General features: G+C 31.9%; 1 protein-coding gene across 2 annotated transcripts; it reads left to right on the top strand.

Annotated features, from left to right (window-relative positions):
* The first annotated feature begins 2837 nt into the window (after positions 1-2837).
* LOC139527929 (potassium voltage-gated channel protein egl-36-like) lies at positions 2838-25303 on the top strand. Of its 2 annotated transcripts, XM_071323613.1 has the most exons (4): positions 2838-3109; positions 10998-11087; positions 22652-23124; positions 24206-25303. In XM_071323613.1, exons 3-4 carry the CDS (start codon positions 22660-22662, stop codon positions 25097-25099), a joined length of 1359 nt encoding a protein of 452 aa, XP_071179714.1. In that variant the 5' UTR covers positions 2838-3109; positions 10998-11087; positions 22652-22659; the 3' UTR covers positions 25100-25303. The 2 variants fall into 2 exon arrangements, with proteins under 2 accessions (XP_071179714.1, XP_071179715.1); XM_071323614.1 differs by lacking the exons at positions 2838-3109; positions 10998-11087 and adding an exon at positions 16287-16662.
* Positions 25304-26340: the final 1037 nt, after the last annotated feature.

Here is a 26340-nt window from a genome sequence, read left to right as displayed (position 1 = left end):
GGTTACAGGTTCTACTCCTGTGTGTATGGACCTGGAAGACGGCATCAGAGTAAAAATTGGGACGAGCTATCCCGTTTGCAATAATTTTGATACACATGTACAGGTACAGCCAAACCTCAAAACCAAATCTTTATGTCAATAATAGAAAATGTAGAGTAAGTTAAAGGTTTTCAGTTTAGTAAATTGTGGTAACGAAATACTTGACTTGATAATATACCAGTACTACATAGATTGTGTTCATTTAAATCCAAAGCGTCATTCAAGAAACATTCATAGCGAACGAGTTAATAACGAATATATAAACACCGTTAGTTGGCGCCAAACAAACTTAACCGTCCACAAAAGAGAAATTAACAATAGGAAACGCAAAATTGTCCTTTTATCAATTAAAAGCATTTTAGTGTGTCTTTATTGAGTTTGTTCATAAACTGTGATTCATACAAGTACAGTAATAAGTATGTGGTGAAAAGTTTTTGACCATTTAAACGTAGGACAAAATGTCGATAAACTTTATTGTCAAACCTTGGCGTACATTAATGTTATCACGGAAAAAAATTATAGCTTTACTCAAAATTTGTTTTTAAATAAGAATATGGCAGAAAAAGTTTAACTCGACCACGATAATGACGACAGACGCCAAGTGAGCTAAAAAATATCAGTGGGACAAACAACAACTAAGAGTCAGAAAACGCACACAATACCATAGCTGAAAGATAAATTTAAAGATGAAAAATGACAAAGCAGTCCACAAAAATGACAGATAACTAAGGATAGAGTAACGCAAAAACATGCACAAAAAGAACTTTTTTTCTGTGGGTACGTACTACATTGTCATTTTAATCAGGACAATCAATGACCCAGTGACAAGTCGGTTTAATTTGGAGATTTTTTTATACAACTAATGTCAAACGAAGGAAATGATTGTTGACAAGGAAGAGGGAAATACCGGTATGAGTTCGTTGCCATCTTAAATACAGAAATTCTAAAACAATCAACAAATTCATGACTTAATCCTTTTTTTAAACTTTCAAAGAGATAACATCAATTTATCCAATAGAAACTCTTTGTTGTAAAAGCTGCCTTTTCCCAAACAAATTCTCTAAGAACGAAATGTGCAATTCTCGAAATTTCGTATCAACTTGAAAATACACATACTACATCAGTTTGTACGATCGTAATACTACTTCGTAGAAGTGGAACACAAGTAACTCACCAAAGATATCAGTTTATAATTGAGTTCGCCAGACATACGTTAAACAGTTCTTAGTAAGAAAATTGGAGCAATCCCTTAACCAATCATTTTAAACAATGAATGTGAAACTGACCATAGTACTGTTAGAGGTATTAGCATTTTGAATTTGAAGACTTATATATTTAGCTTGAAAGGTATGTCATAAATAACCATCCGTGCCAATAAACTACAACATGCTATGTTAGACTTTACAGGACTCTGTCACTGTTTGATTTGTTTTTACAACTGTCTAGTTTCAATCGATATATAAACACGGAAATGCGGTATGATTGCCAATCAGACAATTCATTATCAATCAAGACAATGATGTAGAAAATTACAGGACACATATATGTATCGTTTGTGTATTGTCTTCCTCAGTCTTCCTCAGTCTGGTATCATTTGTAATATAACACCTGGTAGTCAGCACCCTGTGCTGCCATGAAATGATTTCATTGATGCAGTCTTTTTTGTATATTGACTACTGATAAACGACGTTTTCTTCTTCTATTTTGTTTTGTAATTTTTAGTTTAAAATGCTCTTTAACTTCGTTACTGGTTTGGCTTTCCAACGATTATGATTTGAGCACCGCCGAAGAGTCTTGCGTAGACAGCTCGAGCGTCAGGCGTCATAGATTTGAAACCTGTTATGTTTTACTTGTTTACTTGTTAATTATAAACATCGTTTGTTCTTGATTTGTGGTTAACATTGCTCTTAAACTCTAAATAAATTTGACTTTCCAACGGTTTTTATAAGATCACCATTGTTGAGTCTTGCGTAGATGAATCATGCGTCTGGCTTCATAAACGAGAAACCAGAAATCTTTGACAAGTTCAAACATTGTGTTCATAAAATGTGGTTTATAATAAATGCGCTTTAACATCGTTATAGATTTGAAATTCCAACGGTTTAAAGAAATACACTATTAGTCTCCCGTAGTCGATTCATGCGTCTGGCATCCGAAATTAGAACCTGATGTCTTTGATGAGTTTGAAAATCGTTCGTTTTTTATTTGCCCTTTAATAGTTATCAAAGGTATCGGGATTATAATTTAGTACGCCAGACGCGCGTTTTGTCTACACAAGACTCATCAGTGACGAAATATTTATAAAGCCAAACAAGTACAAAGTTGAAGAGCATCGAGGATCCAAAATTCCAGACCGTAATAGATTTGACATTCAAACGTGTTTTTTTTTTAATTTTAATTTTTATATGAAAACAACATTTGTGAGTCTTGCGTAGACGAATCGCCTGTCTCACGTCCTAGATTAGAAACCGGATATAGTTAAGCCATGCATATGTAGTTTTTTCTTGAACGTCCATTGTCGTATGTTAAAGTCAACCACATGTACGTACAGCACTACATGGCAATGGCTAGAATTGAATGTACATGTAGGGATTTTGAAATCCTTATCGTGCATCGGGATGAGACGTTTTTTTGGTTTGATTATCATTATGCTATCAATTTTTGTACCACATATACCTATCACTTACATGCATGCCAATTTCAGAGATCGATTACGAGAACGCAAGTAATAAAAGGGGCGTATATCAATTATTGGATATTCTTTTTTAAAGTATCTTGTTTTTGATATTTTATAATCATTTTAAAGTTATTAACCAGACGTAGATGATTAATTATTTTCTGGTTAATAAGATACACATAATATCGACTGTTTAACGAAAGTGTTATCTTATAAATCTGTTATGAACGTCACATTGGCTTCACTTGATATATTCACTGATGCGAAGTAATCGAAGGTAACAGGTGGTACTATTCATTTACCGACGAGACATCATCGTTTGTGTTCCGGCTTTGTTTATTTTGTATTATTTTTGGTGTCTTTAAGTATTCAAATATCATTCGGAACCACGTGGTAAGTTTTTTTATTTTACAATTTTTCTCTTTTTTTCTTTGAATTTTTCACTATATTGTCTTTAAATTTCATAAGTTTGGCACAGCGTTGATAATATTAGTTTTATAGATTTTATTAAGTAATGATATGCGTGTTTATTTAAATGATCGGATAATAATATTTTCTCCGTTGTACCCTATAAGATGCATGATTAGCTTTTTTTAAATAACATAAGGGCGAAGGTAACAAGAGACACACTATAAACTTGGTTGTCGCATTTTAGTTCTTAAATCTATACATTAAATTTGTGCACATTTACGTTTAAAATTCCTATATTCAAATGTTGTTTTATACTATGGATATTTTGCATACAGCTTCATTAAAAAAAAGGTTCTACCTTTTTTTTAACTTTACTGTAAAATACTTTCAATGAATAAAATCATCAGGATTAAAATTAAAAAAAAAAAACAGAACAAAACAAATATACAAACAAACAAGAAACTCAAAAAATATAACCATGCTATAGTAATTGTTTGCCGCAATAAAAGTTTCAGCATCATAACAAATATCGTGTTATCACCAAAACGTGTACTTTTTGGCATTTCATATTAGAATAAAAGCGAAAATCTCGAATTCGAAATTTAAAAAAAAAGGCAAATATACCTCTTTGTTTTATGCAAATCATAGGAATCTACACCAATTACCTTATTGTTATATAAAATATAAATTGTTTTGTCGACTGAAGTTTTGTCAGAAAATGAAAATCAAACAAGATAACGACTTAATTTCATGCAGAGGAACATCTTCTTTAACTCATTGAAATATATCAATATTTTCACCTCATTCTCTTCTTACGAAATATGTTTTTTTTTTTCAATTTTTCAATTTTCGGTTTTACATATTTGTTTGAGGGATGAAAACTCATAAGTTCTCTATCATAATCAATGAACATAAACCATTCATATTCACAAATAGCATCAACATTTCCTCCAAACGGGTTGTTTGTATTCGAAGCATTTTATTTGAGAAACCTTGTAAACCACGTTTTGAATCAAACATATGGAAGACCAAAGTATGGTCAAATACAATGTATATGAAAATATTCTGAGCATGTGAAGAATACTCACAATAAAATTTCAGGAATATGACACTTGTCATCCATTCATTTGATGTGTTTCAGCTTTGGATTTTGGCATTTTATTAGGTACTTCCTGTTTTGAATTTTCTCGGAGTTTGCTCTTTTTGTTATTTTACGTTTAACACATTTTTTAATTGTCCCATTAGTATCCTCTGCCAATTTATCACATGGAACTATTTAATGTTAGGAGTAATAAAAATAATAATAAAAAAAAAAAAAAAAAAAAAAAAAAAATATTAACATTATTTTTGTTATTATATATAAATAAACATATCATAAAGATCAGGATTTATATTTTGTATTTGCGCCTTTGAACATGATCTTGCATGCATATCAAAAGACGCTTATAATAGCGAAATACTGGCCTCTCTGCTCTTAATATTTCTTATCGGGATAACACCTTAATACATAAGGTAATTCTAAGTTTTTTTCATTACAGTTGTACTTGATATTAAATTTGTGTTTTGTGTTACACAACATTAAAAACAAAAGATTAAGCGATGCAATCTTCACAAATACATGCTTTAATATCCGGTGCTTGTGACGAACAAACAAATCATATTTTACTAGTCAAAGTCTTCATATGTCTCTTGGTTAGTGTGCAACTAATGATAAGGGTCATTTGGGGATCAAGGAAAGAATACAAGATAGTAATAACGACAATTGAACCATAACCCTGACCATCTGTTTCTGTTGACCAAAAATAGATTTGTATTTGTGTATCTCGAAAGAAATATTACAATGCATTTTAGTGGACGAACATGAAGTCTGTACTTTGATGGAAAATCTTACAATAAAATAAATTCAACGCTAAAATCATATTAAAGTTTTCTGATTGGAATTTGGCTCTGAATTTAGATTTTTGTTGGTTCAAATTGCTATTTTCGACTACAAAATTCGACTTTATTCAACTGAAAATATTTACCCCTGAACAGGTAATTTTTCGGTTCTTGTAATTTCTACAATTAATAGTATACCAGATGTAATACCACAATTGATTTCCCCTATGAGCCTTTGTTGAATTTACAATGTGCAAAACGTGCAAACTCTATCTTTTTTTAAATAAAGACATACCTGGCATGGTTACTGAAAAGAGAAACAAAAGATACCGGAGGAACAGTCAAACTCACAAATCGAAAATAAACTGACGAAACCAGTTGTATCTTGTTCAGTACAAAAGCCCCAAGATCTATGTTCACGGGTTAATTTTTTTCTGCAAAGCAATGTAGGATTAATTTCAAATTCAAGCGATTTTCTTTTTCGACCCCTTTGTCATATGAAACTGAATGTGATAACATTAAATCTGATGATTTTGCCTAATTTTGGACCGAAATTGTTTATATTTTGGTCAATCTAAATGCATTTGACAACGAATCAATAAAACAACGTCGAGTTTAATAAGTAGTTGCGCAACGATTAAGTTTTTAGGCATTGAACTGAAAGTAAAGTAAGGCTTATATCAATACAACATATTAACTACTTCTTGGATTTTATTTTATGGAGCAATTCCTCACTGTGTTTTTAAGATCAACATGGAAAAAACACTTCAGAAGATATTCAAAACAAAATACTATAAGTTGAATAATGACAGAATCACTCCATGTAAAATTATTACAATATGGACGCCTTATTATTAACATGATTATTTTCACATCGGAAAACAATTACATCTAGTGGTTTCGATCCTAGGGAAAAATCTATAAGATCCTAACTGCTTACGTAACAATAGATATTTTGTAAACGTTTTGAGCAGGGAAGCATATACAAACTGGAACTAATATACATTAAATGTAAGAATAATATACACTAAATAAATGAATACAATAAACTAAATATATGAACAGTTCGTTATTAGGGCGCTGCCATCTGATTTATATGGGCGATTGGGGGATTTTGTATTTTTGTTTTTTTTTTGGGGGGGGGGGGGGACGGTAAGATGAAATATTTTGTCCAGCATTTTTTTAGTTGTAATCTTTGTCCTGTTTTATTTTTCACTCTGTCCCTTCCTCCCCTTTTTAATAGTGTATTCTGACCTTTTTTATATAAATTATCATCATACATTTTTTTTCATAGTATCTCATCCTGCCTTTTTTAAAATTTCATCCTAGCCCCTCCCCCTAAAGTCAATAGGTAGATCCCTTATATGAACTAAGTTACCATGTAGATTCTTTTACTGCACGTGAATAGAAACGTTTTAATTAAAAAAAAAAAAAAACAACAAAAAAACACAGGACTATTGAACGTTTCCAGGAAATACGTTACTGATTTTATAAATAAGTCTAAAAGCAAAACTAAAATGTTCATGTTTCCAATAAAATCTAAGTTATTGATTAAAAATCTATTAACACTATTATTCTTTAAATTTCAATTTAAAAATGTTTTGCATGATAGTTTTTTCATTTGTCGAAAAATTATTGTAAATTAAGAATATAACTAGAAATTTCTCCATGCTATTGAAAGCGAGATGGCTATTAAATGTTCTTATTGTCGGTGATTATTATAAGGCTTTTATTTATCGATTGATAATGTTTAGATATAAGTTAATGTTTTCTTGATGCAAATACAATATGATTTATTAAATAATATCGCTGACGACAACAAATGCTACCATAGTATTGTATGTGAATGTCAAGACTAAAATATTACTGTACTGCATGTTATTAACTTTATCGGTTTCAGAAAGCATAATCCATGAGTAAAGGGATTTAATTGTTTGTTTTTGGTTAGTGTTAATGTCACTCTCTGCATATGGTTAGATAAAAATACAAATATTAACACATGTTGAATTTTAATGTGACTAATTTACGAAGGAGGAAGAATAAAAAAAAATGAAATGGCGTCATTGTAAATACAAAACAAGTTATTTTGAATTATTCATTTAATATAATATTCTATAATTACAAAATTGGTATAAATGTTACATTTCGTCAAAATACAACACATAAACTAAAGAAAAAGATATTTTTTGGAATCGAGCATCACTGACAAGACACTAATGGTCGAGATCCGCATCTGGTGCACGAAAATTTGTACCGTTTACGAAAAAAAGTTAAAACTGTCATGTGCTGAATAATTGACGTCTTTTGTATCAGGATAGGCTCATCCTGCCGAAGCACCCAGCTGCGTTTTCCTCGATTGTTTTAAAATCTGGTTTATGTACACGAAATGAATACCTTTGACTAGATTATACTTGTTTTTCTCTACCTACTGCAGTTCATTATAAACTCTGTTAATTGTACTATGTTTTATTATGTCAAACCATTCAACTGATAAGAAAGTTTATTCAACTATTGTAGAAGAACAACAGTCAAGTCATCACAGGGAACAGTAAATAAGCACACATACAATCTTTAAAAGACTTTCAAATTAAATTCCACCTTATTGTTGCTATCGAAGTGTTGCTTTAGCTTTCTGTGCATATATTTTTTTTCGAATTTTTGGATGGCAATTTTGTAATTTCTATGCAAATGACATGTGTTCTTACTTTTCCGTTAAAACATATTCTATATTTATGAGAATCAGCTTGAATTTAAACATGCATTACGCAGTAAAATTTCGAGGTGGTACTTTACGTTGACATTATTTTCAATGAAGAGATAATCTAAATCTCTAACCCCCTTTTTAGAAATATATTCTAGACTCTCTTGTCTCACTTAAAATTTTGATGAGAAATATTCAAGCTTAAAGTATATTGACCAGGGTAATTTATTTTTTACTTTAAATACATATTTCAATCACGTATAGTAATACAACCTTTGAAAGAACTAGTTCAATAAATTAAATTGGACGGTATTGAGTTATTAGTAATTCAAAATCCATACCTTCCTTTCAAATGACCTATCAAAATCCATACCTTCCTTTCAAATGACCAATCAAAATCCATATCTGCCTTTCAAATGACCAATCACAATCCATACCTTCCTTTCAAATGACCTATCAAAATCCATACCTTCCTTTCAAATGACCTATCAAAATCCATACCTTCCTTTCAAATGACTTATCAAAATCCATACCTTCCTTTCAAATGACCTATCAAAATCCATACCTTCCTTTCAAATGACCTATCAAAATCCATACCTTCCTTTCAAATGACCAATCACAATTACCATTGAACTTTAGGCAACACTTTCATAATAGCCATGATGTAATAGAACTAAAGTCTCGTAAGATGACAAAATTGCGTTATTTCATCTGTTTAAAGCCTTTGCTGTAGTTCTCCACAGGACCTGATTAGCATTTCTGACCAGTTGAATAGTTTCGTTTGATAGAACAAATAGCAATTGGGTCAGAATTTTGAGTCAAATACAATAAGCAGAAAGAAACAATTTCAACTATTTCCTTTTAGTCAATGTGTCAATTGTTTATTTAAGCTATGTTCTTAGTTTGTTCACCGATCAGTTAGTACTTTTGCACCTCTTGCATTTTAGGTTTCTTTTACATTTTCAGTTTATACTAATGCAGTATCTGTTCTTCCGTGTATGTTAACATAGCTCTCCAACTGTTCCGGTTCTTCTAAATCAGTGGCGTTCAAATAATCAGCTTTGAGCAGTCCTTATTAAATTCAATTTAGAAAATATGTTTCTTTTCATTTTTGCTATAACATATTAACTGAAATTCAAAAATTTAAGTAAAAGCAACGATTTTACAGAACCAAACTCATTAACAGATGCATATTTATTAAAACAAATTAGAGGAAAATATGACTTGCATTTATAATAAACAATTTCGAAACAAAAACATTTTTTTAACTTAAAGATAAAACAATTTTAATCTTTGTCCAACTACATCTGTTGTTAGAATACTAAATCTCAGGCAACGTTTCATATGGAAATAATTATCGTTTTTTTTTTAATGTTTTTAGATTAATATATTTATATTGGATTTGCAAATTGAGAGGTCTAAGTATCGGTAAAGTACTGTTGATTGTTATATATCCGTGCCATATTAACATTTTGTTTTATTTCACATTTGTTAGTTATACTGAATAATGGGAACATATTCGCAGTTTAATATCCCCTATGATGAACGATTCTTAAAAAAACCCACCAAAAAACAACTTGTTTTAAGATCTCATTTCACTTGTATTTTTGCATGGAGAATATAACTCAAAGAAAAATCCACATTTCTTAAGATTTCTAAACTTAAGGTTTACAGTTAAGCTTATAATTGTACTTAAATATAAAATATAGTTTTGACAGAAGCAAAACTGAGCTTAAGCAAATTCGAATAAAAAGTTACTGCTTCGTGCGGTTCTAAGTATGCCGGTCCAATTCTGCTGTTAAATACAGGACGATAAGTCATTTATCTATTGCAATTAGGTTGTAAATTTCACATTACGTATTTTACAGTTTCATTCAAAGTCCTTACTAAAGCCAATTGGCCGTTTCAGAATCTAAAGAATCATGGGAAATTTCATTGTTCGTATCCCAAAATCAAAATAACGTCACTTCATTGGTTAAATTTCCATTGTTTATAACACTTTTAACCAATCAGGACGTTTTGGTGTACAATTTTGAAAATAATACCCAGAATGTATTAGATTCTGAAACGGTGAAATGACATATAATCGATTCCAATTACATTTCAAAACAGGCTTACGTAAAAAAGCTTAATTGGTAAGAATTTAAACTAAAATAAAACATATAAAGTCAGTATTCTTAGAATATAACTTTACCGTGATGTAAACTGAAGTCAAAAGATAAACATTTGTAAAAAATCATATTATGAGGATCTACTTGTATTCAATAATCTCTTTCAACATTCTAATGAGAAAGCGCATCTGTTCAGGAAACATTTTACTAACGACATCGAACGTTTCGTATACACGTTGGAATGTTAACATTATAACTCTATAATTGTATAACAAAATTGCTCTGTTTTGTTGTTTAGAGTACAAATGTTAAAGTACAGAAATAAATGTTTTATTTACATTGTATAAACTCCACAGATTTAGATGTATAAAAAGAGGGAGTAGAATCAACGAGGCAATAATAATATGTCGTATAAAACCAAACATCACCCAAACAAAAATACGACGAGTATACAAATAACAGTCCACGAAACATTGCATAGAAAACTAACGACTAATCGACACGAAACTCACAAAAACATGGATGAAGTTGCTCCGGAATTGTCATCAGTTTCTTCTCACAAAGGATACTAATAATTTGACTGTGAATAATTATAGATACAAAATACCATTTTGAACAAACTGTAATGATACCGATAAGGTGCTGTTTTTACTTTAAATGCTAATATATATGGATAAGGATATATGACTGCCAAATGAGACAATTCTCCATCCAAGGTATAAAAAGTTAAAAATTATAAATACTGCCCCCCCCCCAAAAAAAAATATATTAAAAACGAAAAACCTTATGAACCATATCAATAAACGACAGCCACTTATTTTCATCTATCTTATACGTGTTTTTCCTATGCATTATCTGAATTATACTTCAAGGAATACCCATTTCAATACGTAATACCATGCGCATATACTGTGCTAATATCAAGTTAGACTAAATACAGCGTAAAATACATTTTCATCACAATGAAATTACAAAATTGCAGAAATTCTTGTTTAATATAAAAATGTTACGCGCAGATTTAAGTCAATAATAAAACTAATTCTATTTGTAAAAATTCTCACTTAGGAAAGTAAATGATCAACAATTAGTTGCTTTTACTTATCATCTGTGAAATAACATTAATGCTTTTTAAAATTATTAATATATTGACTTCAGTATGCAACATATGTATTTTTTTTAGTGTGTTTACTAAAGATGCAGACATGACGATACAAATAGGAAAGATACTTATATTTTACCTGTGATGTTAACGCTGCATTTGCAAAACAGGGTAAGTATTATATTGATATAGATAGCCCTTTGGTTTGTTGTCATTCAACAGGTATAAATCAGAATTGGATTACAATTTGCGCGAATTTGATTATTGAAGAATCTATATACTATACCTATTCCAGCAAATTTTACATATTTCCATAAAGTTAAAATATTGTTGAGTATTAATATTACTGTTGAGGACTTTAGTAATGCAAATTTTGCCAAATTTAACTATTTTTGAAAACACAATGGATGTCCGTTCTCAAGCTGATTAAATTTTAATTAATATTGTTGTTGGCAGCACAAGATAAAAGAGATAGAGGTGATGGTTGGGGTAGGGCAGGTGAGAGTGGGAGAAAAAAAACCCATTCTGTTTCGTTAAACCTAAAAAAAACAACAACAACAAAACAAGACAGAAAAAAAATTATGGAAAAATATATAGCTTTCAAAATGCAGGGCAATATCTATTTTTTTTTTGTAAAAGATACATCGAAAAAATGCGGTTCAGAGAGACACAAACACATCAAGTGAGTGGTAACCTAACCTTGACATCTTCTGTTTAAATTCAGTACGAAGGGACAGGTGCGAAAAAATTTCTCTTAAAAAATTAATTCATATTTTTATAACCTTTTGCTTTCTTGAAATAATTTCTGATTTTGAACACATTCACAGTTTTACATCTTACTGACTGATGTATTATTATATATGCCCAATTTCATTTTTGTATAGTCATAGGTGTTTTTCTGTATAGTAACTTGCATTACCATATGCTAATATACAACTAAAGTATATACAACCATATTCTTTTGTGAAATGAATCACATATCACGCTCAGCTACATCTTCGACAATCAGCTACATAGTCAGATCTAGAACTATGAAAATGATAACATGAAACGCACCAGTACAATACTGAGCCAGGGATACTCGGGATCAATATACTTGACTTTCTACAAGTTATGAAATTCGTTGAGAGTGGAATATATATGAGTTTGGAACTGTCTGGTTATATGCAAGGCATACAACTAGCTACATGATTTATCGGATACATTGAGAAAATAACAACATAATTTTATAAGATGCGAAAGAATATCAATGACGATAATGGACGTTTGATGAGAAGTATTAGAAAACCAACTTATGTTGAAGGAAATTTTTTCCTGCTTAAATACGATTATTTTATAGGATGTGTTGATGCACATGGTATGCATGGAGTTATAACGGAACAGACATCTGAGATCACCGCCGTTTTTGTAGGGCTGAGTCATTATTTTCTGTGGTTTTCCTTTTTGTCATGGTATTGGCGTTGTTGTTAGATTTAGTTGTATGTTTGTTTGAACTTTTAAGTCAGTTGTGTTGAATGTCTGTAGTGTGATTGTCAATGAGACAACTCTACCCAAGAGACCAAATGACACATAAATTAATAACTATAGGCCACCGTACGGCATTCAGCAACGAGCAAAGCCCATACCGCATAGTCAGCTAAAAAGGCCCCGAAATGACAAATGTAAAATAACTGTTTACATCGTTTTGGTAGCTGATCCCAATTATTGTCACAATAATCTATTCTGAATACTTGGGTTGCTCACAACGTGTGTCAATAAAGAGGATCTATAAACAATTATCATTCAAGTGGGAGGTTACGCTAGCTATACAGTATTTAAAACCCACCAACCATTTTCTTCGGAAAATGCTTGAATAAAGTCAGAAGTATGTCAGTTGTTTTTCACTTGTTCCGTGATTGAAGTGTTTAATTTTTGTCTGTTTTCATGGACTCCTCCTGTTTTGAATTGGCCGTTTAAGAGTCTAAAGAATCATGGGGAATTTCATTGTTCGTACCCAAAAATGAAAATAACGTCACGTCATTGGTTGAATTTCCATTGTTTATGACATTTTTAACCAATCACAACGTTTTGGTGTACACTTTTGAAAATATTACCCAGGATGCATTAGATTCTGAAACGGCGAATTGCCTGGTAGTTCAGTATTTTTGTTTAACTTTTTGAAGTTCTTCGACTTCTGATTTTACTGTATCTCTTTCTTGACAATTGTTCAGAAAACAATATCAAGATCTTTCTACGTTGATCTTAATTGTTGTGTCAAGGATTGATGTTTGCGTTTATAATTGTTTAAATATGAGATTATAAAAACATACTCTAGTAGGATGGCAATGTATCAATGTGACAGCATTTAACATTTAACTCTGGTTTATACCTGTTTTCCTTAAATACTTACAGTATCTGCTGTAAATAGGCTTACCTAACAGTGCACAAATCTATAAAACTTAATCTGCCTTTCGAATGGATTCGATTTCTGTGCAGGTTTATTTGTGAATTTACATTTTATTCTAAATGTCATTCTTTGTTTATTTTTGGCTGACATTACAAGACTTGACAACGTTAGACTACGGAAATAAATAATATTTCCTCTGCATTTTCCGAAGGAAAACAGTAAAAAACAAATCCCTCTGTTTTCTTCTAATTCGAGTTTAATCCGACAATTATATTCATAGCAAGATCACTTGAATAGTATAATATGCCATGAAAGTTTCTGTTAAAAAGAAAATTAATACACAATTAGCATAATTATATGGTAAACCTATTACATTGTGCACTTGAAATCTATACGTTGATAATATAAACTGTCCTTGTCGGAATTGTTCATGCGCTTACTTATACATTTTCATACATGTTGGATTAGAAAGATACATTAAAAACAAATATAAACCAGTAAACTAACAGAGGGTAGACGGAAATTGATATCAATATGACACCTGCAACAATTAGCATCACAAAGACAGTTGGGAAATATATCAATGGAACTTTCGACATACATTTCTGTGAAGACTTTTGTTGTTGTATTAAGTCGGGTTTCTTATTGCCCATGATGTTTTTTTATTAATCATTTTCGCGACCTTTCATATACATGTGACTATAAAGATTAATTTTTGAACGGAGGTCGTAAGGTGGTCTAAAATAAGTTATCTCGTTTGTAAATATCTAACATCACCTTATTTTATTTTGTTCAAAAGAAATTAAATTCATGAAGTTGCTCAGTATACAAATTTATTGACACACTTTGTTTAGGTTAATAAGCCTATAATTTTGCCTGTTCTGTTTACCACTTTTGACTTTAACGGTCTCTTGGATGAGAGCTACTTGATTTTGCATGAACACAGATAAATGATATCTTGAACTTGTAAACCAATTTTAAGCTGAAAAGACCATAACGCGCTCACCTGTAAAAGCTCTAACTTCTTAAAAAACTTAACACTTAATCATTCAGTCTCCAGTAATTCGATCAATTGTCAGACTTATCCACTATTGTAAATTCAGTACTTTTCAGACAATTGTCTTGTAGAAATTAAGATCTGTTCAGTGTTTATTTAAATGTTTTTGTTTACCTGTACTAGAAAACATATACATTGTAAGCACTGAATTGTCTTAAAACGTACCGACCAGTACTAAATTGTCTATAACAAAAGGTCTCAACAATTAATACTGAATAAACAACAAGAACATTTCAGAAATTATCATAAGCTCTTTACAAGACTTGACGTATTTATGTTCAGATACTATTAAAAATGACCCTTTAAGACTACCATGTATTTACTAGTGACGAATTTTTAAATGAATGCAAATAAAAGTTACTTAGATATACATCTATTATGTATTGCCTGCCAAAAAAGTAACAATAAGTTGGTCAAATTAAGTAGATGTCCACAGATTTATTTATTATAGCTATGTATTTCCTGCCAAAAAAAGTAACAATATAATTTGGTCAACTTAAATAGACGTCCATAGATTTATTTATATTAACTTAACATTAATAAATATTTGGACTTCTACTTAAGTTTACCAAATTATTGTGTCTTTTTTAGCAGGAAATTTTTTTTTTAAATTCGTCACTAGTAAATACATTGTAGTCTTGAACGGCCATTTTGAATTTTAAGATAATTTAAACAGTGATACGGAAATAGATTGGCACCATTCCATTCATTTTTGATTGTTTTCAGTCAGAGATTATCATAATTTCAAAACTCCGACTGATTTTAACTATAGAGAGAAAGGTTGCTTAAATGTTTATACTCACGGCCAGATGTTTTTTTTAACCACTCAAAATTGACATTTGATCAACAGTTATCTTTTATGTAAACCTGTAAGCCTTGTTTAAAATACTCAGTTAAGCTTTAACATTTCTTATATCAGACTCAGTTTTCGTCTACATCAGACCCATCAGTGTCACTCGCAAAGAACAACTTGAAAGCCATCCACTATAAAAGTAAGATACCATTCTTAAAAGACATACAATTTGGAAAACATATTTTTTGAAGAAAACAAATTAGTGAAAAAGTAATCCAATTTTAAGTCATTAATCATTTAAAAAATAAAGTTTTTGTTTGTTTTATATTGTATATGACTTAAATATCATATATTTAGGACTATAAAGTGCGATGGTACTCTAAAGTACGATGGTCACGCTAAAGTGCGATGGTCTACGCTAAAGTGCGATGGTGTCAGACGCTAAAGTGCGATGGTTGTTTGTTTTTTCAATGCGATCAGATGACACACTAAAGTGCGATGGTATGCCACGCTAAAGTGCGATCATCGGTATGCTACGCTAAAGTGCGATGGTATATGACACGCTTAAAGAAGTTGGTTTACACGCTAAAGTGCGATGGTGTAACGGGAATGGTGTTCAGGCAATGTCTTTTGTTTTTTGCTGTATTGATATTAGTTTTCGTATATTGTTTATAAATTATGCCGTTGTTTTTCTCTTTTGAATTGTTGTATACGAGTTATTGTGTGGTTTATATTACTAGCTATTCGGCAAGAGCCGATACTCCACACCGTGCTATTTTCCAAGCTGGAGTTGGCCAAAATTGCCTATATTAGCATAGAACTTTCATGAAAAAACAATCGTTTGTAAAAAAAAAAAAAAAAAAAAAAGGAGTTGAAATAGGACTTTATGTGACAATATATTCAAATTACCTTTTAAAAGTGCACCTAACATTACAGTTGAAAACAAAATAAATGGAAAATGAAGTTCATGAATAAATATATAGGTACATTAACCTGACTACTGAAGCTTCTAATGGATAAAAAGTGTTCTTGAAGGATTTTGCAAACAAAAGGCAGGATGTGTCACGATCATGTGTCCAATCATGTGTAGAAAATAAATTACTGTTAAAAGGTCGGCGGCCATTTTCCTCGTGAATATCAAGGCGGGATTTGTCTAAGTGCTGTGATTAAAGTAAGATCTGAATACCAAATTAAGCAAGTTAGCTTTACAGGTTATGTAACTTCGCAAAATACATAAGGTGTGTACATAATGATCAATCAGACATTCCGGGACAATATAAAAAGTGCATTCCCAGTATATTAGGGAAATGCATTTGTACGATAATAATTAAACCCAATAATTATGTGTATAATTATTTTAAAACTCAGGAAAAAGGTTGATTTGAATAAAACTACCGCGCAAATATAGGTATAACTTTTCCAGTAACAAGATCATGAATTGGACGATATTGGATATTTCCACTACCCGATGACCACTTATATAATTGAAGGATTAAGTATTCAATTAGTAGTACGTGCATTAGATATCATTGACAATATTGCTAGAAAAAATCAAAGTTCTTTAAATGACATTATCATAAAATTGATAATACGAAATACTATTTTAGGAAGTTTTTTCTTAAGAAAAGTATATCTTAGTACTACCATGGAAGTATTATATTGTCAGGAACTCCAACGAAAAATTAGCACATTCCAATCCCACTGATTTCTTTAAGAAAATAAAAGGTTCCGACTCAGTTTGTCAAGTACGTGATAACTCCTTTGTGGGGTATCTGTGATGCCGCTTTCGCCTGTTCTTTTAACTGAAGCTGGTCTTATCACGTGATTTGATATCGAGTGTCTTATCTACCTAATGTTAATAATCACGGAAACGCCCGTGGTTATTTGTGAATCGCCACATGAATAACAACACCTGTTTCTGTTCAATAAATGAAGAACAACGCTGAAAAGATCGAAAAAATTGGTCCATATTTAACAGAATGACATAAGAAAATTTACTGCATTCGGAAAGAGGGCAAGCTTATTTTTAGTTTTGTTGAGTATGTTTTAATCATTGGAACTTGGAAATCGGGAAATATCCGATTATGAAAATTACATTATTCTGAAGTAGAGTCTTTGCAGAAAATAATGTGATGCGCTTGTAGTGTGCCAGATGGTGCCAGATAACTCAAATTTTAAGTTAAAGATTGTAAACTTTTATCGAGTGTTACACAAATATTTTTGGTTTTCTCTATCGTAAAATGTTATTAACTTATTTATCAAATATGTTTTAAAGACTAAAAGAGGTTAATAATTACACGCATGTGATGAATAAAGGCAACAGTAGTATACCGCTGTTCAAAACTCATAAATCCATGGACAAAAAACAAAATCGGGGTAACAAACCAAAACCGAGCGAAACGCATTAAATATAAGAGAACAACGACACAACACCGAAACGCAACACACACAGAAACTGACCAATCATCAGACAAAACACCACGAGAATAACAAATATAACATGAAAACCAAATACAAGAATTTGGGATAGACAAGTACCGTGCCACGTCTTATCTCAATATCTCAAAAACAAGAGAAAACACAAACGACTCAACGTTAAAATACAACACACAGAGAAACGAACAATAATATAACAATGACCATCTTCCTGACTTGGTACAGGACACTTTTAAAGGGGAATAAAAGTGGTGGGTTGAACCTGGTTTTATGGCATGCCAAACCTCGCACTTTAATGGCAAAGTTAAATATAACATTGAAATGACAACATAATATTACAGGACTACAATACAAATAAATAGGAGAAATATTAGACAAAGAAAAACATGATTAATAGATAACAAAAAGCATCAGGTTTAAAATTCAATACGCCCAAAACGCGCCTTGTCCACACAAGACTCACCAGTGACGCCCAGATATAAAAGATCGAAAGTGAAAAAAGTACAAAGTTGTACAGCACTGAAGATCAAAAATTGAAAAGGTCTCGCCAAATACGGCATTGTTTTTATGCCCGGGACAAGAACATTCTTATTATATAGAACAACTCATGCTATTGCAAACAGTAAATTTCATCAAATGAATATGAAAGAGATATACACAAAGAAACTGAAGCATCAAACATTACAGAAAACTAAACCTGAATACATAACGCCTAGATATAAAAGATCGAACGTGAAAAAGGTACAAAGTTGTACAGCACTGAAGATCAAAAGTTGAAAAGGTTTTGACAAACACGGCATTGTTTTTATGCACGGGATAAGAATATCCTTATAATATAGAACACTTAATGCTATTGCAACCAGTAAACTTTTATCGACAACTTTTATGACCTATACATAGCAATATCAGGTTACGAGACATGCAGATGAATTGTTACACTTTTTATGATAATTCCAAAGTTGTAAACAACCTTAAACATTCAACCTAGTCCGAGATTACTCGATCTGACGTCTGACAGACTTATTTTTACGGATGGCTTTTAATATTTCTGGATGCATTTAAAGAACGATCACCATGATGGGCCCTAAGCAGTTTATTTTTTTTTATCATGGAAACCAATTTAGAATTCATTTATGTGTTTAAAAGCTTTTACAGTTCTGAAACATCTTACATCGTATGCTAAGCAATTTATGTTTCTGTTTTTTGTTAAATTGCATGAAATATTTGCCATTGGACTTTTAGTAAACAGACTGTTTTCACCAAATAGAAAAAAAAACAAAAAAAACTGAAGAGTAAAAATACTCACAAGCCATAGACATGTCAGTTTAAGTTGCAATCAATTTTAAAACAGTAAGATTTTAATTCGTGAGAGAGACGTTAGCTAGACACGCGTAACTGTAATATACATGTTAGGCTTGAAAATCATAAGATTCTCATGTAAAGTAAACGGAAAAGTTTTTATCAGTAATTATTATCAGGTTTTACTGCTAACTGTCATACAAGTGAGAGGTTTAGCTAGCTATAAAACCAGGTTCAATCCACCATTTTCTACATTAGAAAATGCCTGTACCAAGTCAGGAATATGACAGTTGTTATCCATTAGTTTGATGTGTTTGGACTTTTGATTTTGCCTTTTGATTTTTGATTTTCCTTTTTGAATTTTCCTCGGAGTTCAGTATTTTTGTGTTTTTACTTTTTTTTGACAAATATTGTAATGAAGTGTTTAATGAAAGAATTTCCAACAATTAATCCAAAAGTTGGCCGGGGGGACGGTGTTAAAGAGCTTTGATCCGAAAAAAAATCAAATATTTTGATTTATTGTTTACTAAAAGTCCAATGGCAAATATTTCATGCAATTTAACAAGAAACAGAAACATATGTTGTACTAAGATGTTTCAGAACTATAAAAGCTTTTAAACACATAAATAACTTCTAAATTGGTTTCCATGATAAAAAAAAATAAACTGCTTAGGGCCCATCATGGTGATCGTTCTTTAAATGCATCCAGTAATATTAAAAGCCATCCGTAAAAATAAGTCTGTCAGACGTCAGATCGAGTAATCTCGGACTAGGTTGAATTTTTAAGGTTGCTTACAACTTTGGAATTATCATAAAAAGTGTAACAATTCATCTGCATGTCTCGTAACCTGATATTGCTATGTAGATGTCATCACATGCGTGTAATTATTAACCTCTTTTAGTCTTTTAAACATATTTGATAAATAAGTTAATAACATTTTACGATAGAGAAAACCAAAAATATTTGTGTAACACTCGATAAAAGTTTACAATCTTTAACTTAAAATTTGAGTTATCTGGCACCATCTGGCACACTACAAGCGCATCACATTATTTTCTGCAAAGACTCTACTTCAGAATAATGTAATTTTCATAATCGGATATTTCCCGATTTCCAAGTTCCAATGATTAAAACATACTCAACAAAACTAAAAATAAGCTTGCCCTCTTTCCGAATGCAGTAAATTTTCTTATGTCATTCTGTTAAATATGGACCAATTTTTTCGATCTTTTCAGCGTTGTTCTTCATTTATTGAACAGAAACAGGTGTTGTTATTCATGTGGCGATTCACAAATAACCACGGGCGTTTCCGTGATTATTAACATTGGTAGGTAGATAAGACACTCGATATCAAATCACGTGATAAGACCAGCTTCAGTTAAAAGAACAGGCGAAGGCGGCATCACAGATACCCCACAAAGGAGTTATCACGTACTTGACAAACTGAGTCGGACCTTTTATTTTCTTAAAGAAATCAGTGGGATGGGAATGTGCTAATTTTTTGTTGGAGTTCCTGTCAATATAATACTTCCATGTACGGAGTAACTAATACGAATTTATTCTTGATCGAGTTGATAAATATTATATTGCTATTTATGTCTGTTGTTGAAAGGGAATGCATGCAAAATGTCACCTCATTGCTTTGGTCATTGCTGATTGAAATGTAACAGGGCTAGCAAACACAGTTTTTAGATGCTATTCTTCATTAGAAAATATTTCATACAGTCCGTATCTTTGAGAAAGTAGATATCTGAATTAACTTTTTTTCCCATTCGCGTTATCTGTTCTAAACTACTTTCGTAATATTCAACGAACTATAAATTTTCAATTTAATCATTCGTCATCCTAAGAGTTTGAGTAAATGTGCTTAAACTGGTCAGTTTTAAAACAATTCTTATAAACCTTAACAGTCAACGACTACTTTAATATAGTTGTTCGCAGAAGTAGTCAAAAATTAAAGGCTCACTCATTTGTATCCAACACATAGTTGGACAGATGACCGTCACACTTTCTGTCTGTGTCCAATACATTGAGGTAAATCACTGTTGTTCAAACACAGCATTCTATTTTCCATTTGCAAATTCCTATAAAAGTGTAAACATTTTGTTCATTTCTGAATAACAAGAAAATATGTTTTGAAAATTTACTTGTTTCTAAGAGGAAGTCTTGGAGCCTTCTGTCGTTATTAAGATGTTTTATGATGTCTCCTAAATTATAATATTAACGAATCAGGAACATATGGGTACTTATATGTAATACAACGAACAATCCGTAATACCGTTGATAACCATGACATATTTGAAGCCTTTCTACATACAAAAATACCTGTACCAAGTCATGAATATGACAGCTGTTATCCATTCGTTTAATGTGTTTGAGCTTTTGATTTTGCCATTTGCTTAGGGACTTTTTGATTAGAATTATCATAGGAGTTTTATTATTTTACATTTTGCCAATGTTGTGTTTCAGCAAACAATGTCTGACTTCAGATTTATTTTGAACTTTAAGTGTCAATAAACTGAATTTTAAAATAATATGTAGTTTAAGAACAGTTATATGATTCATACTTTTATATTGGCACGCATTTGATTAATTTATCGATTGATACTTGAGTGATGCAACTTGCTTTAAGGGCGAGATTTTAATTAAAAATTGAGACAATAGCTACACTTTGAAATACAGATAAATGGAGATATATTTGAATTGATACAAGAAAACGTAGGTATGTTGGATAGGGGCTGATATTTCGTCTTGCGACAAAACACCTCAGACAATTATCACAAGCCGTACTCTTAAACTTGTAGAGAGCGAGCGCAACTCTCAACATATACGATAAGGGAGATAGGACCTTTATCGGGACTCCGGGATCGGGTGTTTTAGCTCGGGATATCAAGATTGACCCTTTCGGGATCTGTGAATTCTTTTTTCGAATTTCGGGATGTCGGAAATTCGGGACCTCAGGATTTCGTGTTTTTAAGCCCGGGATTTCGGGATCAGGACCCCTCCTCCCCTGCCTTTACGATGAACCGTATAAAAATTCATAAAAGGTCTTAGATAACAAAATGTGAAACGTTACAAGAGAGAAAAATAACGACAATATTTCAGCTTATCATACAACATGGCAACCATAGTTTTTCGTACTTTATATGACCTTTTTGACATCATTTGATTCGAATGTCACTGTTGAGTCTTTTGTATACGAAACGCGCGTCCGGCGCAATATAAAATTTCAATCCTAGTATCTATGATGAGTTTATTTTGAAGGAGTTGAAACATAAGTTGAAGTTATTCTTTATACTTTTTTTAAAATTGCAATATTGCAACAACTACAATGCACCATTTAAAATCTTGTCTGTACAAAAAGCAATAACTACTGGACGGATATGGCACCCTATTGTCAGTCAGAATACACGTTTTTTTTATTCATTTCTTTTGGCAATTACAGTTTGCAATTTTATTAAAATATTTTTGATACTGTAATACAATTTAAGAAATGTATAGTACACGAAGTGAATATATACTTATTGAAAGATATATCGATTATTTAATGCAAATTAATGACCAGTGTCAAATGTTAAGGTTATGGTGTCGACAAACAAGCTGTATAAGTATTTGTATCGACGCATTAATCAAAGACCTGTTATGGTAGACTGGTGACGTGAAAGCATATTCCATTTTAATTTTGATACTTAGAAAAGAAAAAAAAAAAACATGGATAGTAATGTTAAACTTGTTAACTTTAGCTTTTCTTTTCTCTCCACAGATGTAGAAATGGAGCATCATCGACGACACTTGAACTTTGAAAAAATAAAACTCAATGTCAGAGGAAGACGTTTTGAGGTAATTTCGTCAACGTTGAGAAATATTCCTAACACTCGACTATCGTCTCTTGATAAGAACTCAAAGTTTTATGACGTGGCAAGAGATGAGTATTTCTTTGACAGGGACCCGGATGTCTTCAATTCTATTATTAATTTATATGTAATGGGAAAATTACACATTCCTAAAAATGTATGTGGAGCGGTCATGAAAGAGGAAATGACGTATTGGAAAATTCCTCATCAGAAAGTTTCCGAATGTTGTTTGCGAACTTTTTATCAAGTTGAAGAAGACCAAGGGATGATCGAGGAGATAAAACGAGCGTATGAATACACAGAGACTTTACAAACAGAGACCAGTTGGAAAATCAAAGCATGGCTGATGTTTGATCAACCTGGGTCATCAATACATGCCAAGGTATTATACAATTTCATATTACCCTTCTTGTGACTTCGGAGTTTATAATATTTTGACGGGTACCTACTCTATAGGTAGGACATTCTGATATTCGATAAAGTATCACTGTATTGAAGACTCATTGATGGCATTCCACTGTTTTCTGCTTTTTGATCGGGTTGTTGTCTCTTTGACACTTTCCCTATATCCATTCTCAATTTTAAGATCGCATAAAAAAGTAAAACCAAGCCTACAATCGGGTCAGTTTTGTCAAGTAAAGAAATCATAAAATAGATGCTTTCTAAAATTAAAATATCCCCTTTGTTTATTCAGACACAAAAATGAAAACATATTTTATTTATTTCACTAATTATGTAAGGGAGCTATGAAGATGATCTCACATAAGACATGCAATCCATATTTCCCGCGGGCATTGGCCGAGAGAAATATAATTTTTAGAGGGTGAACATGTCTTCAAAATTAGCACTACCGATAAAAAGTAGTTATTTATTCTATGACATTTTTTTCTGTTTTGGTGTTACGGCTGAAATGAGTACGTTAATGACTTAATATGCTGTCAGATATCTAAAATCGTTCACGTCATTATATTTATTAACTGCGAATACGTCGCACTATGTAGCTCTCATATTGTTTTAAATTTTATTTAGACACTGTATCTTTATTCTCTAACATGTCAACAATATCATATATTTATTGAAATTTATAAACAAAAAAATTACAATGAGATATTTGAACCTATGTTTGTGTTTTGGTGTTTCTTTTTGCTGTTACTTTATACGAATCGTTACTTTAATTAGGTGGGTTGGGTAAAGCAGTGGCGGATCCAGGGGGGGGGGGGGGTTCCGGGGGTGCGCACCCCCCTTTATTTTTGCCGATCAATGCATTTGTATCGGGACGTATGTTTTGCACCCCCCTGCACCCCCCCTTTGCCCTGGGTTAGCACCCCCCTTTCGAAAATTCCTGCATCCGCCCCTGTAAAGCGATGTTCACAAAGTCAAAAATCAAGTTGTAGCATGAAAAGCAAAAATTGTATTTGATTATTGCCATTTAATTTTTATTTTAACATACAGTTTTATTTTAGGTATGGCATGGGTTTTACATGGTAGTTCTTTTAATGAGTGCTGTAGTTTATTGTTTGTGGACCACGCCTTCACTAAGGACGACATTATACCTATCTGCTGTAACTCCAGAGGATTATCCTTTTATCAAAAGTGGCGCTAGCTTAAAATTAAAACAGTTGATCTTAATGGATCCTATACCGACATTATTTGCACTAGAAATTTTCTGCTTACTTGTATTTACAATAGAGTGGACCCTTCATTTTTCATTTTGTCCTCAAAAGGTTAATTTCCTAAAAAGACCACTTAATCTTATAAATGGTCTCTTAGTAGTTTGCATGTGGATATCATTTGGTCTGGAGTTTGCTAAGGGACACCTTGCCGCTAATTCGTCTACAAGGGAGTTGTATTTCGTATGTAAAGCGGTAAACATGATGCGATTGGTTCTTTTTCTGCGGTTAGAGAGGCAAATAAGTACATTACGGGTATTGATAATGACGATAAAAGGAAGTATGAAAGAACTATGTTTACTATTGATATCGTTTGGAATGGCAACAATGATTTTTTCTACACTCATATACTACGCAGAAATTCATGCTAACGATGGATTTGATAGTATTCAAATTTGCATGTGGTGGTCTGTTATCACAATGACCACGGTTGGATACGGTGACTATGTTCCGTCAACAACGATTGGCTATTTAGTGGGTGTCGTCTGTGCTGTATGTGGATTGTTGCTACTAGCAATGCCAATTGCGATCATTGCATCGAATTTCTCCGAATATTATTCTCATCAGAAAAATCGTGATAGGTACATAACAGCAATCAAATCAGAAATAAATAATAGTCAAATGAATGGCAGTGGAACATCAGTGAAATCTAATAAAACCATTCCTATGAACCACAACTGCACGTGATCAATAACACTATTCCCGTCAACCAATAGCTGCACGTGATCAATAACACCATTTCTGTTAACAAGTAGCTGCACATGATCAATAACAACACCCCCGTCAACCACTAGCTGCACGTGATCAATTACACCATTCCCGTCAACCACTAGCTGCATGTGATCAAAATATTTTGTATGCATTCCTTCATTAAATCATTTTGTCACAAAAGTCGTGTGTTTTTTGAACAGTTTTACAATTTGAAATAAAGTATATACCAAAGTATAAACACTCCATGGAAGATGGCTTGAACAAATATATTTAATGACGTCAAGGATTGATAGAGTTATTTACGTGGAGTAACTTCTGGTTGAACTGATGTGTACACACTTTAACGGATAAGTATATTAAGGGACGCGTAAAAAATCCCATATATATGTTTAATCACACTGAGCATGTATGTCACTCTTTGCCGATTAAGGCCTGACATTTTTGTTAACTATGTAATTGCAACGGAAATCGTGAAACAAAAACCTATGCATACTTAACCAGACTCAAGCTAGTGTTACGGCCAGAAATCGCCTTTAAATTGTAGCCAACAAAAGACACAAATCAATTATAAAAATTAACAAGATTTATTATACAAATGTTTACAAAAGATATTACACAAATATTACTGTTAACTTAACTGTCAAAAATATGAGTCCAATCTGTTATCTTTATCTGTATCCGGAAATCTTTCGGAATCCAATTTGAATATTACGTTCACTACTAATGTCACAATCCAGTATGATGTTGTTTGTAGAATAAAAGTGTCAATCCAAATGCTGTGAATACTAATGTCTATCAATGTCTATGTCCAAGTTTAATTATGAGAGTTTAACTTTAGTGTCTGTATATATAGTGTTGTCATGGAAAATTCTAGAACACTCTATAATGGAACATTGTGGAAAATCCTGGAAAGTTACAACGGAAGTTTCTGGAATAACGTAGAAGTTTAAATTACGCATCTTTTATCAGGATCATTCTAGAAAGTTCCAATCATTTTGTGATTGTTCCAGTGATTCATAAAAGATTATTTGGTAAACAACTATCAGGCCATACAACACAAATTAGGCCAACATAAATAAACATAATAATTACAATATCATAACACTAGCGACCAATTCCAGCGGCGACCTATCAAGCTAGCGACCAATTCTATCGACCACTTAAGTTAACACTGAGCCTAAACACATAACAGAACCATTTCGAGATATGTCTGAAAA

This window comes from Mytilus edulis, chromosome 6, assembly GCF_963676685.1.
Source record: "Mytilus edulis chromosome 6, xbMytEdul2.2, whole genome shotgun sequence".
Taxonomy (NCBI): domain Eukaryota; kingdom Metazoa; phylum Mollusca; class Bivalvia; order Mytilida; family Mytilidae; genus Mytilus; species Mytilus edulis.
Note: the sequence above shows the minus strand (reverse complement) of the source record. Positions and strands in the feature narration are given on the sequence as shown.

What these genes read in the sequence shown, in the direction of transcription:
- LOC139527929 (XM_071323613.1), top strand. Translation starts at nt 22,660, where the DNA reads ATGGAGCATCATCGACGACACTTGAACTTTGAAAAAATAAAACTCAAT. An exon ending in GGTCATCAATACATGCCAAG is followed by an intron (nt 23,125 to 24,205) that starts GTATTATACAAT and finishes GTTTTATTTTAG; the next exon opens with GTATGGCATGGGTTTTACAT.